Here is a 16,564-nt window from a genome sequence, read left to right as displayed (position 1 = left end):
GTTTAGCTTTAAGTAATTATATTCAACGATCGATTTACGCATATGTTTATATTATTACATATTATTATATAACATATATTCATATATATGTTTATATTATTAACAAGTATCCAGACACTTTTTGTCAGGAATCATCAATATTCGCGTTATTAGGAAATCGTTTTCAAGCTAATAAAACTTTCATTTACCAATTAACTCTACGTGATTCGATTCTGGTATACTTTCTTGCTTCTGAAAATTTATTTCCTAAATTGTAACTTCTATGATTGTATAAGTTGTGTAAGTTTCAAAATTGTTGAAGTTACATTTCTTCTACGAGGATCACCTTTTCAAGATTAATTATTCAATGATATAGATATTTAAAAGTTAGCTGATGTCGTAAACAATATTATTATAACATACGTATACGTGTATTACAAAGGCAGCATATAGTTGGTATAATTATTCTATAATTAAATGTTTTTATTTATGAACCATAAATAGCGCATAGTACATAGTCGCAGCTTCATGAAAACAGGTGGAATAATTCCATTGATCTGAAATCATATCTTTCTATCTCATTAAGTTACTTGAAAATTACATCTCATAATCATTTTTCAACGTCAGTTGATAAATCTTAAACGTTTAGTTCACGTTTCTATGCATTTCGTTTATACGAACAATATCAGCCTTTATGTAATAATGTAGCGGCATGTAGATCACTATAGATGTGACTAATGTTGTTATAATTATGCGGTTGTCATAATTATTCAAATATCAATACAATTATCATAAGTATTGATTATTTGAAAATTTACTCGGGAGATTTAAATTGCTGGTGAAAAAAGAAGGGAATAAAATTTACATTCTTGAACTGAGTAATTATTAGAAAGAGAAAATTGTAGCAAATTAAAAAGCAATTGTACATAATAAATATCGCATTTTATTTATGACTTGGAATATATTTTATCTTAGTTCATTAAATTTTGTTTTATACATTTTCTCATAAAATGCATTTATACTAAAAAATACTAAAGTACTAAATATTCGAGATTATAATTAACAAACTATGTATATTCTATGCATATTCTAACTCAATTAGGTTAAAAACAAACCCCAGTGATCATAAACAGCAAATTTTTATTCTGCAATGAATTTCGTATTTTCATTAATTTTTATAAATAAAAAGCTGATCTGAATTTCAGGGTGACGATTACAAGGAAATGTTTTGATTATCTGTTATTAGACAAGTTTGTATTGTTCATAAATTTACGTTATTATTATTCATCGTACACAGTCGAAGATATTTTATTGCAAATCTATAGCTCTAAATACGTATAGCACATCGACGTACGAACGATGGCTTCAATATTCAATTTTTATCAAGATAGCTTGATATTTGCCCGAATTTCAATCTATGTATATGTCGCATGCGATTTGTTACACTTTAAATGACTTAATTCTAAAACTACTTATCTATATCCAAAACTAGTTTTCGATAAATGACACGTATAGTTCGACGAATATAATAGCAAAGATCTAGTTGTCTTATCAAATATGTGAATACCTACATTAGTTTATTTTGTTATATTACCAATATATATTATAACATATAACCAATATAAGTTACGTATTTACTTATTATTACGTATTATATATTATATATTTCAATTTTTATATATTTCATATTATATATACCAATTTCACTTTGGACATAGATACTAATTATTTTCAAGTCTTTAAGCAAAGTTTATAAACAATAGAATTATCACTGACTGAAACGTGAAACACGAAATATAAAATTACACAAAAAATGGCAGCGAAAGCTACGTGAAAACCGCATGATACAAAGGAAAATTCGAATTTTCATCCACGTAGCTTCCAATCATTCGCATCTTCAAAAATGTATTATTGCAAGCGTACAAAATTTCGACGGAAAATTTAATAAAACGGATAATTCTGACGTTAATGCATCGTACCTCTGCAATATGTCTGTTTAAGGATATTTATAAAAAGCTTTTCTCGTATTTGATATATTAACCGCTAAAAATGACGAATTGATGGCTCCAGTGTTAATGTGTTGTACGAATAATAGCTACTTATCGTCAGCAAATTTCATTCACTTTAACAATATGTCCGTCAAAAAGATATTACTAAAAAGATTTCCCATGTACCTAATAGATTAGAGCTCCGGAAGGTTAATACCATTTCGAATCACGCTACTGAAAAAAGAGCTCATAACAGCGGGAAGAAACTCGCGTCTCAGAAAGGAGAAACGCGGAGCTGGCTACAAAGAGAAATAGTTGTTTCGGTAATTGAGGTTGCACTATATTTTCCAACTTCTACCACATTTCTTCGAACCTACTGACACACATAAGATGCGCGTAACGTCCGAGATAGGATCGGTTAATGTTAATGCAACGAACGTCTGTCGCTTAGATCGAAATCCACGAGACATCGCGCCAGAGAGAAGACGCGGCTTCAAGACGGCATTTTAACACGTTGCCTGTCGTGAGATGCACAATTTGACGCACAGAGAATGCACTACAGTAGCTGCGAATATCAAAAATTCATTGATTCTCAAACACCGTCACACGTAAATCGTATGGTGCTTCTCGGTAAAAAAGAACAGTGAAAAATACAGTTTTTTAATTAATTAATTTGTTATTGATTAATGCAATTTTTAAGGCTCTGACAAATGTATATCTGCCAAACGATTATAAGTTACAAGCTAAACTCTGGCACCGGTTTACTTTGGTAAGAACTTTTCTCGTAATACTCTGCTGGAGAAATATGGATCAAGTGTCTAATATGCAGACCCTGAGTACATCACGAATTTCCTGATGTAAAGTTTCACGTGTGATTATCTCAAATAACTCGTTTTTTATCTCACCTTTCATAATTGTGATTTTATGAACCAAAGCGTTATAATCGGTAAGAAGAAGGTATTTTTTTAAGATATTGTACCTAATTTCAAGTGTTCAATATTTGGTTTCCTATTGCGTGCGAAGTACAATTTATGTCTTTTTTTTTAATGTTACTTCAATTTTGAAAATATAGGACTTCTCTTAAATTGAGCCTATATTCCTGTATAACGCGAAAAAAAGCGAAATTCAACGAACAAAATGATATTCCGTATTTGGCTACTTTCTTCTATATTCATCGACACTTGAACAACGTTACCGCTATCCTATTCAAGGAGAAAACAATTCTCGCCAGAAAGGACTAAAAATAATTATTTCTAATTATTACGGCTGTCAACGTGTTAAGCTTCTTCGTGGAATAAACGTCTCTCCTAGACTCGCAGGTTGGACGTTTTTACGTTTACGTCGCGAATAGCCGGCGAAATAAGTCACGTTGTTAGTCGGGAGGAGGATCGTGACAATGACCTACCGAGATAGTCCTCGTCGGGCAACGAGAGACGCGAACGTGACGCAATGCATACGTGCACAGGACTTGGTGCATGCACGTGGAGAACTACACCTGAAAACTGCCGCCAATCGGAGAACTCGGGGACCCCTACCATGATCCTTGCCGAGCACGATCGTGATCGCGTTGTATTCCTGGCAACGCGGCCGCGACTAACACTCGCGGACGACATGCGGCTCGAAGTAAACGTAAACCTTGTGGGAAATTAGCGTGCCATTTTTTCCCTCGTCGAAAAACTTTGACCCGTTAACGTCGTTGAAACGGAGTCCCGGGTTAAATCGCTAATTATATAGAAAGGCGATTGTGACGCGAGAAAGTGTAGTGTTTCTGTTGACAAAGATCGTACAAATATCGAACTGACTTAGGCTTACTAAGAATATAAGGTGGAATGTGTGATTCGAAGGAAATCTACCCCATTTCGTGATATAGTATAATTCGGTATACATGGATTATTTATTTTCGTTGCAATCTTCAAGTTACGAGGAAAAAACGACTAGAGTCAACAGGCATTATCGATTGATAAATCGATTCGGTTTTATCTGATTACTTTAAGAGCACCGTGACAGTTTTACACAAGTGCGTGCTTCGTTTTGTGATCATTTTTGTGTATGATTTACTGTTGAATATCCGCGACATTACGCGAATATTAATTACACGATGATACTGTATTCGCGGTGACAACGGAGGAACTGATCGCTACATAAGAATACGAGAGACAGTACAAATATTCGTTTCGTGTATTTGCGATGGCTAATGGCTATCGCTGTCGCAGCGTTTAGTTTCATTAATCTCAGTCGAGATCGATTGTTCGCTTCGACACGAGAAATCCACGATTTTCAATTGTTTTAAAGGAAACTGTCGAGGGAACGAATGCTTTTTGACTGCAACAGACACACATGAATGACGTGCAGCAGTTTGTCGTTAAGTCTCATTCACAGAGCATCGAACAACAATACCAAGCTAGTTCAGAATGTTGGAATCTCGTTGTGGACGAAGGTCTTTTTCAGGTACATACAAGAAACACGTTATCGTACTGCAAGGTAAATAATTACATAATGAAGTAGAAGACGTAACAGGGAAATATCGATTTACAACCAATTGAACATTCACAGATTGAAAAGTAGTTTAACATCGTTCGACAGTTAAATTATATATCTGACGAATGTAACGAGCGTACGTACTATTACACTGATTCTGCATGTGCCATATTATTTTCGTTGCTAATAACTATCGCCTTTCATACGTGATTATCCTCCAGAAAGAATATTATATCGATGAATGAATATTGAATGATTATATTTAACACGTTCGCGGCGTATGCTTTGGATTTGATTCGGCGCATAATTTTGCGGTGATATTGATTCGAACTCGGCGCATGAATCAAAGGTAATGAAAGTTGAAAAGAACGGTAGAAAGCAGGAAAAATTTCATAATAATTCGTAGAAAGCAGTAAGTAGAAAAGTCTTCAATCAAATTTAATTTAATTTAATTCGTAGTTATGACTTGAAACAATAATTTGGAGGATATTATCTATTTATAATGCTTCGAAGTAAAAGAAATGTATTTATAAATTCTATGCACCCTATAGAAAAAAAAGATATAAATGAAATTCTCTATTTATATGCACCATGTGTAAAATTGTACGATATAAAAATAAATATTCTTCGGGAATGATTTATGGTGCCAATAAAAATCCGATCAACAGAACGAACGTGTTAATTTACTAATGTAAGAAAGCCAAATTATACCAACCCCACCAATCATACTTCGTAAATTATTCTCGTGAATAATTATTCACGAATTATTAATTCTAATAGATTTTTTATAATTCATGATGTTTATAGATTCACATAAGTTCTAAAGAAGATGTATTTGTCATTTAGTCGAAGTCTTTGTCGAAGAATTAAAATCACGCGTGAAAAAGTACGTTCAACGCTCTATGTCCATTTATATCGGTTTTATCAAAGAGATTTACCAATTTGATTCTCTCGCATTAAGAACAAAATTCCTCGAAAATGAATTCCATGTGAACGCAAATCTCGAAGTTATAACAAGCAAATAATTCCACGTGACGCTACGATCTAAATTGACTTTTGCTAAAAATAAAGAAGAGAAAAAGCAGACGTATATTAGGTGGACATTGGTAAGAAATTCGTATTCGTAATATAGTCACACGCATAGGAGTTGGATCTTGCGACCTTGCCTCTGGTGTGGAAGTGTGTAAAGCGGTGATTACGATGGCCACGGACATGTAATATCCAGCGTTGAGCGTCCGCAAGACTCTCAATACGTAATGAGCAAGCTAAATTAATACATATATGCCCACTGCCGGGACCTTTGCCTAAGAGAAGGTTGTACTGTGCGTATTGTACAGAGAGATTACGCAAGAAGACACGGTGTCGCCGCTCGCGAACCATATCATTTTTGGAACTCTTCTCTCACGCGACTGTCGTATTAACACTGACCTCACTCACCTGTAATTGCTACTTGTTACCATACACCAAGATACAGACGACGCATATACATAATACGTCCCATTATACTCGCTACCACGTTATATTCTTACGTATCGTCGGATTTTTATTCTTCGCTCGTATTCTTCTGCGATAACCTTGAACGAGTCGCACCACCTTTGATATCGTACGAAACAACTATGATGTAGTACACTGTTGGATTATCAGAACAATCGGAAACATTCAACATAAATCGAACTGCTTTCCACTAATTTTATCACCTAGTTATTCTATACGCGAGGAAATCGATACATTATTAGTAGTTTTCCATATATTTTAAATTACAAATGTTAATGAATTGCGTGGTTTCTCTTATGTCAATATATTAATTCATAGCAGTATCGATAAGATCTTTGACTTCGTTTATTTCACGATTAATTTCATCGGTCTACTATCCAGGAAAAGATACATGCAAATTCTGTGTTTTCAGTTTACATCATTATATAAGGACTATGTAAAAACTTGTATTATGATTCTAGCATGTTGCTATTTATATCGCTTTATCCATTTCTGTTTTGTTCAATGAAATTTCGTAATTTCATATTTCAATCTTATTGCATACGTGATTCTTCTTCTCTTGCATGGAATCTGATTTTGTTACAGTTCTGCGTTTTACATTTATCGGAGACGTTACATATCCTGTTTATTTGCTAAAACAAAAGCAAAATTGAAATATAAGAATTCGAAAATGGCAATACTGTTAAGCAGCCCTTCAGCTTCCATAATTTTTCTCCATGTAGAAACTTAACCAGAAGACGAACCCTTTGTGAGATTCGCAGGTATCGACCGTGAAGGATTGGGGCAGGTACTTTATGGCTTCACAGTGAAAATATTTCCATCTTCGGCAGTGAAAGGCGAAAAGCCTTAAACGTCCACAGCTTTGACAGAAAAAAGGATCTCCAAAAAGGATTTAAGTGCTAATTAAGTGGGAGATCTTTACGACTCGTCGCCATTTATCCTTTGTGAGCCATCGTTTCTGTACCTTAACTACATCTAGACCAATATCATCGCCAATTTGTTCTGTTCCAACACAATATATCTTCGTAAGGTTGCAGTCGTAAGGTTACACCTTTCATACTTGCGTTTCTAAAATGGAGTAGTAATTATTTTATAAACTTCCAATTGATCGTAAAAAAAAATCATTATAATATGTATTTTGCATTTGATACTTGAAATTTTCGAACTATCAAGTAACACAAGACAATCGTAATTGCATAATGGAAAATTAAAGTTCATAGTAATATATTAATAAATTTTATGTCTATCGAATATTTCTAGAGATTAAGATGATTTTAATTTCTCCGATTTCCTTCAGCAGCAAAAACCATAGAACTTTTTGATCGACCTAATGACAAAACAAGAACAATGGAATATCCAAGCTACGCGGAATAGCATAAAATGGTTTTAGGTGTATTCCAAATAAGTTCGAAAATAATATCGTATGATTAAAAATAAAGCGAGAGAAGCCAACGATGCTCTATACGTGGGTAACGAGCAGGAATTACAAAAAGCAACTTTAAGAGATCCGCGCAAGTAACGAGAGAACGAACCTGAGCGCATCAGAATGCAATAGTAATTACAGCCGCAGCCCTCCGGCGCTGATGGAAGTAGTTGGAAAATACAAGTGCAAAACAATTTAAGTATCTGCGTGCAAATTCAAAAGATAATAATTTATATACTGGCAAATACCCAAAGATATGTGCTTTCGCTTTTCTATAAATAATTCACGACGAATGTAATACAAACAGCAAATCCTTTTCTTATCTTAAAAACAGTACATTTTCGGATCGATTCAAATGTAAGATCCTTTTTCAAAGAAAGTGGTGTACAGAAAATTGAATACTCTAGTTTTCGGAAAGTTACTTTTTTCAATCGATGGAAACATAGAAAATTCTTTAAAAAAAAAAAAAAAAATGTGCATTTAAATATATCTTTATATCTATGCTACTATTTCTTTGAATATTTATTTACTGTTGTTTTATACACGTAAAGGATATGACATAAAACATGTAAAGATTAAGACAAACGCAAACATGTATTTATATTTAGAAAAATAACGTCGTTTGTGCATATAAGCAAAATGAAAATGTATGAAAATGAAATGTATGAGAACAAAAAATTTCTGTCGAAGGCTTGACTCACACGAGACAACTCTGATAAAAAGAGAAAAGAAAGAAAAAGAACGACGACGAATTACCATATTCTGCTAATTTCCGTCGATATAAACAAATGGAATCGCCCAACGAAACACCGAACAAATAATAAAACTCATCTATCGTTTGATACGCCGGTTCCTCTCAACGTTTCGCAACGACACAAAGTTAGACAAGCACTTAGACACCGGTCATCGTGGAATTATAAAAGTTCAGACCGACCTTTGACCGTGATCGACGGACTTGGTGTTGCATATCTTTCTACAAGGATTTGCCAGACCGAGAGGAGCGGTAGCGCTTTATTTACTATGCCACTTGGATATTTGCTTAGAACCTTGAACGGCGAAGAAGAACCCTCCAAGTATCCTTGGACTTTCCATAATATTTACACGCAACATCGAGTTACGATTGGAGAGAGGAAAGAAAGCGCGTCTTGAAGTAGAAATAGAGACGGAGAATCGAGATGGAGATCGAGATGGAGATGAAGCAAGATAAAGGAACAGAAAAGAACCGAGATCGTGAGAGAGGGCGATCCGAGAGCTACGGCCTGAAAGATAGTGGCGAGTATGTTGGATCGCGAGCGAGCGGAGTCGTAAGACGAAATTAATAAGAGAAACGAGGTATGTAATATGGAAATGAGAAGCTGAAGGAAAGAGGGAGACCGACCGAGGCATTAGGATGCACTTGTGGCGATACTTGAAGGACTTGGCGCGAGCCTGCCGCGGTAACCCATGCCAGTGTGCATTAATCTGATGACTATCTGAATGAATCATAATTAATATCTTGGCCCATTAGCCATGAGAGTATACCGCCGACCATAAGTAATGCGCATGCTTTCTCTGCGTATCTTTAATTACTTGTATTTTGTCGATAGTATACTTGGCGTCGAGATTATTGTATTCGGTTAACTATCGCCCACTTTACTTTCGTTCCATGTGCTACATATTTTTCGGTTACTCTTTAACGAGCGATAAAATTGTTGATAGTGGGTGGGACAGAGATTTTTCCTTACTTTGTAATTTAAATTATTTATATTAATAAATGGAATATATACATTAGATATAAAGAATGTTCAGGCTACCTCTGAGTTATAGATATCTTTATCGTATAATCTGTTTACACAAGCTTTTTAAAGCGACGTTAAAAAAAAATGGAAGTACATATAGAACTTGATAACATCCTTTCTATAACTCAAATAGATTTTCGATAAAGTCGACCTATTATAGATAGTCTGACCAACTTGACATTGAATGTTAAAGAAATTTTTGGTAATAAAGAATACCTTCTGGATATCAGCAGCCCATCTGACAATGTCATAGTATACGTTTTCTCTTACAATCGATAACAATTCAATCTTCCTTTAACGTGGCCAAATTTATGAAATAGATAATTTAATAAATATTTTTTTTTTCGTGATTAATCGAAAAAACATGATGATGTGATTAGCACGTTCGGCGATAAAGTCAAATACCTGTATGAAACACTACACAACTTTTTCATCAAATCGGGATAAAAATCTACATATGTTTCATACATTACGTTTCAATTCTTTTTTCTCCGCTTTTTTGTCTTACAGCACAAGCAAACGTTTTCCTACTTAAATTACATTTCATTTATTTGAATTATATTCAATTTGACGATAAATGGTACAAGTTTTTGTAAACTGTAAACGACATATTCGAGAAACGTTATGGTAGTTTCGATATGACGAAACCAAGTGTCTTCGTTTCCACGTGTTTACCATTTTTACGAGTATACTCGTCATATTGCACATTATCTTTTCATCTGAATTTCTTACAAAGTTAACTTTTCGCTTTAACCATATCAGATAGGCTATAAAACGTACAGAACAGTTTCTACTTTTTTTATGCTTATTCACACGATGTACGCTTACTAAACGTTACGAAGATTCCAGTCTCGTAAGATTGTTCTCTTCCTTTCATTTTTTCGTCTCGTTGATTATCGATCTTCGATTTTTGATCTTCCGAAAGCTCCTTGTATCGAGCGTACTTTTAACACGTAGTTTCTGCCACATGCGTTTGGCAAAGAGTTAGCAGAAAATTGTCAATCTTTTTGTTCCAACGCGAAAAATTCGCTCGCGACAAATCCATTACGAGAAAATTATTTCCACGTCTTTCGCATGAGACGCGACCATCTGATCATTTTATAAGGAAAGTCCAGTTTTTAGCGCGTTTTCAAGGTACGTGAGTCTATATACTCTTGTACAACGATCAAGCAATTTTCACCAAGAACCAAGAAACGCGACGGGGCGTCACAGTCCGTTCCGTTCGTCAGAGATTCCAAACAGCTGCTGGACTTATGCACTGTGAAATACATAATGCGTCGCGGTATGAGCTATCTAAGATGTGTGAAACGAATTTACCTCTTTGTGCAATCATCAAGCTCCTCCGTAAGTCTAAAGAGTAAAGATAATTCCATGCTTGATAGTCGTAGAAATGCGAATATAATTAATACAATTTCGATCCACGAATTATCCTCCGAATAAACGTACAGCAATTTAGGATTTCAGATCAAAAGGAAGCAATTTTACAAACTGTTATTCTCTTTTCTATTTTTTATCGTTCTCGTGACTTCTCAATATATCGAAATTATAAGTATTTTGTTTTTTATTGGTAAAAATTACATCATTTTACAAGTCGAGTTTGAAAACGTAGAAACAAATTTAATACCAAAAAAGACGGCCGCGTTGTCATTGATTGTGCTAACTACGTTGAGGCAAAATATCAAATTGAGAAGGAGCGTAGAAACGTAGAATATCGTGTGAATAAAAATAGTACTTATTCGAAGGAGATTCAATGCTCCGGTTAATTTTATTAATTATACTTAGTGAATTACAATACTGAATTCGAAACGCAAATATAAAAGTCAAAGATACAGATATTATAGGCTGCTGTAAAAAAATGTATTTATTTTAAAACAATGCAATGCTCTGTTAACCATATAGAAATAGAATATTATCGAATTTTATGTAACGAAGCTTGTAGGTGTATATAAGATTGATTTTTAGTAAATCGATAACAAACGAATTTAACGCGTTCGTACGTAACGAACGTAAACAATTTTGAATAAGTAAGACGAAACGACGAATATGAGAGACAAAATATTTTTTTATAGGCTGTAAAGTGCAAGGGATTGAATCGCTATCCCTCAATATTTTGATTCACAACTTTCGTGACAGAAACGAACTTTACTGGCAGTCACGTACGAAAACATGAACGATGTGGCACGGTAAAAAAGTAGGTAAGCGATCAAGGATCGAAGGGACGCGGACGTTAGGGTAAACGATGCTGGCAGGTATCAAATACCTGCTTGATCGCTGTCGTGCCTTTCAATTTGAATCAATTGCATTAACAGCAATGCACAGAAGTACGTGAGATTATGAAGCGAGGCTAAGAATAAATCAAAATCGATTCCTTTTCGCCTACGTAAACGAAATTTTCGATAACATTGATAAAAAAAAAAAAAAAAAAAAAAATAAAGAAAAAGAAAAAACATTATACAACTTTAACGAGCAACTTCGACGAAATATTTCGAGAGATCAAAAAGGGCTTCAGCTTTCAGTCGATAAATTGAAATATCTTTATTATTAAAATATTCGTTAACGTGTATCGAGTTATTGAAATATTGTTGTCCCGAATATCTTGAAAGATGATTAAGTTAGCGGCGTACGAACGTGTTATATTTTCGAGTGTGCAAGATTATACATTTTGCGAATAAATACGATCATTTTCTTATTCAATTAGTTCGCAGAAAGGATTAAAAGCGTAAAGATAGAAATTTATGAAAAAGAGAGGAAAAAGAGAGAGGAATAGAAAACAGATTTAAGAAGACGAAGGAAGGAGGAAGAGAGAGCTCGGAAGAAACTAGCGAGTCCTCGACAGCGCGTTTCAAACATCTGTTCGCTCGCAGATCTCTTTCCTCACAGTCTCGCAGATTCATATGGCTTGTGACGGAATCTCCTATACGCGAAGCAAGATCGTGCACCTCGCTTCTAGATATGCGTATGTACACGTATGGTACTTACGCGAATATATATAGTATAGTATATGTGTATGAAGTATATATGTATTATGTTGATACATAAATCATGAGCAGCAGTAGTCTGGTGGAGAAACGCATACAATATTCGAAGATCATATTTGGCATTCGTATATGTATATTCAAAAATTTAGCTCGATGTCATGAAATTTTTGAAACGTTCAAAGATCCACAGTTCGAAAGTTATAGTCAAGTAACGATAGTGTTTGGAAATTCTAATGTCTCCATTTATCGTCTGGATAATTTATTTTCTGAACTCTGAAGAGTGCAAAGAAGTAACGTAACGTACAAACTGTTTGGGTAAAGTTTTTGCGTAATGTACTCGATATAGAATAAAAGGAGGAAAGGACACAAAAATCTTAGATATTTTGATATTTCCAGTAAAGTGCGAACAAGTATGATATTAGTAATAGGATATTTGAAACGAATATAAACATTTAAATATCCGCAGCAAAATGTTACGGAAAGATTGCCGATAATCGATATTCTTACAGCTCAGCGAACACATTCTCATTCCCCCCCTAGCATAAATGCCCGAAACAGTAACCGAAGAACGGACAAATTTTTATTTCTGTTGCAACGGAAGAGCGGTGATCCAAAAATCAGAACCGTAACCGAACGTTACGGTAAACGCATGAAATAGATGATAAAATGATTTCCTGAAGGTGCAACAACCGCGCGGCGATAGAAATAGCACCGATCTCCGAAAACCGAGTGCCAGAAAGACCATGAGAAATTGTTTAAGCACGGTGAACTGGCCACTGGTGTGCGCGTGTCAAATTCTCAGCGGCGTTCTTGGAAACGGTATAAACGCGTGTAGAAGGTTCTCTTTTTTCTTTTTTTTTTTTTTTCATTCTCTCTCCCCGTAGCGGCTCAATCATGAGCGTTGCATCGAAACAGAACGAGCGTAAAGCTGCGGCCATTAGAAAACCCGCGCGCCTCCGTACAGGACAAATCGTCGCGGAACAAACGTCTCGTCCTACATTTCGCGGCCTACAGCCGACAGATGCGCTGACAAGCGAGAATCACCTTAAAGGCGTCGCGCTCGACAGATTGCACCGGCGACTGATTGATGCGGCCGAACAACAATCGCGCCGGATCCGCGCTACGCCAGCTTCCCTATTCATCTTCTTCTTGCGGCCCGATGCATTAGCGACAATACCAACGTGCATTAAGCGCCACTGGCCACTACTGTACTTACGCGCAACTCGCCGCGCCAAGCTCTTTCCTGCTGTTCCTGCCATGCCGTTCCGTTGCCCTGGCGAACTTCTCGCCGACGTTTTACTACGCGTTCCTGTACCATTTTAACACTCGCTGTGTTACTTGAGATTTATGGAGCCAAGAGCAAGTCTTGTATTAATATTACGTGTGTTGTTAGAGGGAAGATAGCGGTGTTAATAACTCATAGATTCTTTCGACGAAACGTAAGAGAGGAAACGTATTAACGTGTTCATTGAATATATTTTTGATACGAGAAATATCGTGTTTCTACATACGCTCGATGGTATCAGATTGGATAAGTCAGATGAATTAACTCTCGTTCGGTGGAGACTAAATCATTTTCTAAGCAACCAGCTTACATATGTCTTTTTATCTCTTGTGTTATAATGTTTATTGAAAAGCCAAAAAATACAATTTACTTCATTTGAATTTTTCATGCAGTGTATAATATTCTTAGTATACATATGTAAGGTCGCTTATTTTAAAGTTTGTGCTTAAACACCTAATCATTTCTTTAAAGAGATATCAAAATTATTAAATTTGAAGATATTTCATTGTATAACTACACGGGCAATTCATTTATTGAATTATGATCGTATGGATTATGAAATTGTTCTTCTTATCGTATGGAAATATCATTCTTTGAATAAAAATTTTTCTTGCTCGTAATTTCCATACTTGACGCGTGGTTTGACATTTGATCATGATCAGTGTGCCTTCTTACACAGCCGGAAAGATACATTTGACACGTGGTATACCAAAGTCATTAATATCTTGACCGACCTTACGTGTGGCCAACACCTACGCGATCAGCAGGGTTTCTATCTTGCTAGAATCCGAACATCCACCGATTTGAGATTTGACAGGTTTGATAGCCGCGGAATTTTGTAGACGTGACAGTGGATTGATACATGAATCAATGACAACACGATATAAAGAGAGCGTAATTCTTATAATATATAGATTTTATTTGATATAAATGTAATTATTGAAATAAAATGTATTCACGTATACCTGTTGTTATTACAACAATTGTTTTCATCATCTTTGATTGCTTTTTTATCGTAATAAAGATTAAATATAGCATTTGATTTATGAGAAGCTACATTTTACTGGAAAATTTAAATCCTGAAATAACGAAGGGAATATTCGAAACATGTAAGATATTTGGAGAAAAAGTAAAATTTGAGGTTTCTTTTACTGGTTCTTTTTCTAACTGGCATTCGTGTAAAACAAATAGAGTATATAAAAGACTACGAGTCCTTTTAAAACCGTATTTCCATATCCCGTCCTCAAGATGGTCAATATAACTTCTTCGGGTCATTTCCCATCCAGTCTCACATGCTTCAACCAAGTCCAGACATTTGCAATTTCAACGAGGTGGAAACACCCTGAAGACAAATCAGTCGTAATATCTCAATGCCTAGGAATCTTCGGAGGTCAAACATTTCAAGATTTGTATTTTTGGTATTATTTTCGAGTAGCGCATCTGGTTTATACTCGATCTATTCTTTCTATTATTGCAATAGTAAACATGGGTGGTTCGCGTTGCATTGTTTGAAAATAGGAAATCCTTTTCGAAAATTGTATCTGTTTTTCTTTTTAGCGTGTACAGTTTTTTGAACAGTGGTAAATTTCTTTCGAATAGAAAAATAAAACGTTATAATGTGTATATATATATATAGTATTTTTAACGTTTGATACAATTATTAATGTTTGTTAGAACATATGAAGGTGGAAAATGTGCTAATTTGTAATTTGTATGCTTCAGGGTCGCATGCCATTCATGCGTGCAATGAGTATGGAACAACGGTGGCAAGATCTAGCATCTCTTTTATCGCTACCTGGTGCACCAGATCACTTTGCACATCCGGCACATCCTGGATACCCAGGGCACGGTATAAGCCACAGTCATTATGAAGCACAACGTAATGTATTGCTTCACAATGCTACTTTGGCCCCACCGGTGGGTGATCTTAATGCGACGAGCCCGTATCACAATGTGGGTGAGTGATCTACATCAAACATTTTACTTTCATTACACATAAATTTATGCTTATATAAATTAAATCAAGTTCCTCGTGTCTCTTCTCTATAAGATGTACATATACAATGTGTGTATATATTTATATATTTATATAATTTCTAAATGGCTTTTAAGTATACCAAAAATAGGTCATTTTATACATAACTTAATTTATATATTAAGAAAAATTAAATAAATATCGTATTTTAAAATACATGCAAAAGTATTTACAAATCTATAATTATCAAACAAAATAAATACGACAAATTATGGTCATACGTCAACTTATTAGGAAGTAACCACTTGTAGTATATTTTTCTATACGATAATTTGTTGATCTTGAAGAAATGAGATAATATTTCGTCTTTTACAAAATCTTATGTTTCAGTTAAAGGGAGCCAAATCGATATAAATGCAAATATTTGTATTAAAAATGATTCGTTAGTAGATTTCCTGAAATATTGTAAGATAAAATGCATCATTTTTATAAAAGACCTAATTCTCACATTTTTTTGATCAATCTTTACATATAATTTTAAACAGACGCTATCTAAATGATACTGAACATTTTCCTAAATGTTATAGTATATTATTGGAAGTATTAAAGGTTTTAGAAAATGTCTAAAATGATATTCTTATATGTAGTACAAGTGTTAGAATTAACTAATAGTATTATTATATTGTTAATGCTATCAATATAATAAAAAAGGCAGAATAGAAAAAGAAATGTTAATAAGTACCTAATCTTTTGGAACTAAAATACTAATTGCCGCAGGTGGGTCATCAAATCTGGGTTCGGCCGTAGCAACGTCCATGAATTTAACAAACAGTAGCGAACCGATGGGCGCAGAAAGTGGAGCAGCTTATAAATCCGAGCCAGCGGATATGATGTACTACCATACACCAACTTCCGATTCGATCAATCAAACCACAGATGGTTTTCTTTCATCTCTCCTTAATGACGAGGATTTACATCTGATGGATATGGCGATGAATGATGGTATGTACAAAATTTATTTTTTAAATTACTTCTGAATTATATACGTACGTAATCATTTATATTGATTCCTTAACTCATTCACTACTGATTGAATTTTCATCCCCTATAATGCTATAAGCTAATATAAAAGTTTAATTATTTCTGAAACCTAATATATGTATAAAATATTTTTTTAATTTATAAA

General features: G+C 34.6%; 1 protein-coding gene across 6 annotated transcripts in view; it reads left to right on the top strand.

Moving 5' to 3' along the window:
• The window catches only part of LOC100645181 (segmentation protein cap'n'collar), a 111,342-nt gene that overhangs the window by 69,739 nt on the left and 25,039 nt on the right, over positions 1-16,564 (top strand). For all 6 annotated transcript variants that reach the window (XM_012311294.3, XM_003393311.4, XM_012311297.3 and 3 more), the window contains exons 6-7: positions 15,126-15,360; positions 16,156-16,380. In XM_012311294.3, coding sequence (XP_012166684.1) covers positions 15,126-15,360; positions 16,156-16,380 — 460 coding nt within the window. The remainder of the gene's footprint in view (positions 1-15,125; positions 15,361-16,155; positions 16,381-16,564) is intronic.

Source organism: Bombus terrestris, chromosome 1 (genome assembly GCF_910591885.1).
Source record: "Bombus terrestris chromosome 1, iyBomTerr1.2, whole genome shotgun sequence".
Taxonomy (NCBI): domain Eukaryota; kingdom Metazoa; phylum Arthropoda; class Insecta; order Hymenoptera; family Apidae; genus Bombus; species Bombus terrestris.
Note: the sequence above shows the minus strand (reverse complement) of the source record. Positions and strands in the feature narration are given on the sequence as shown.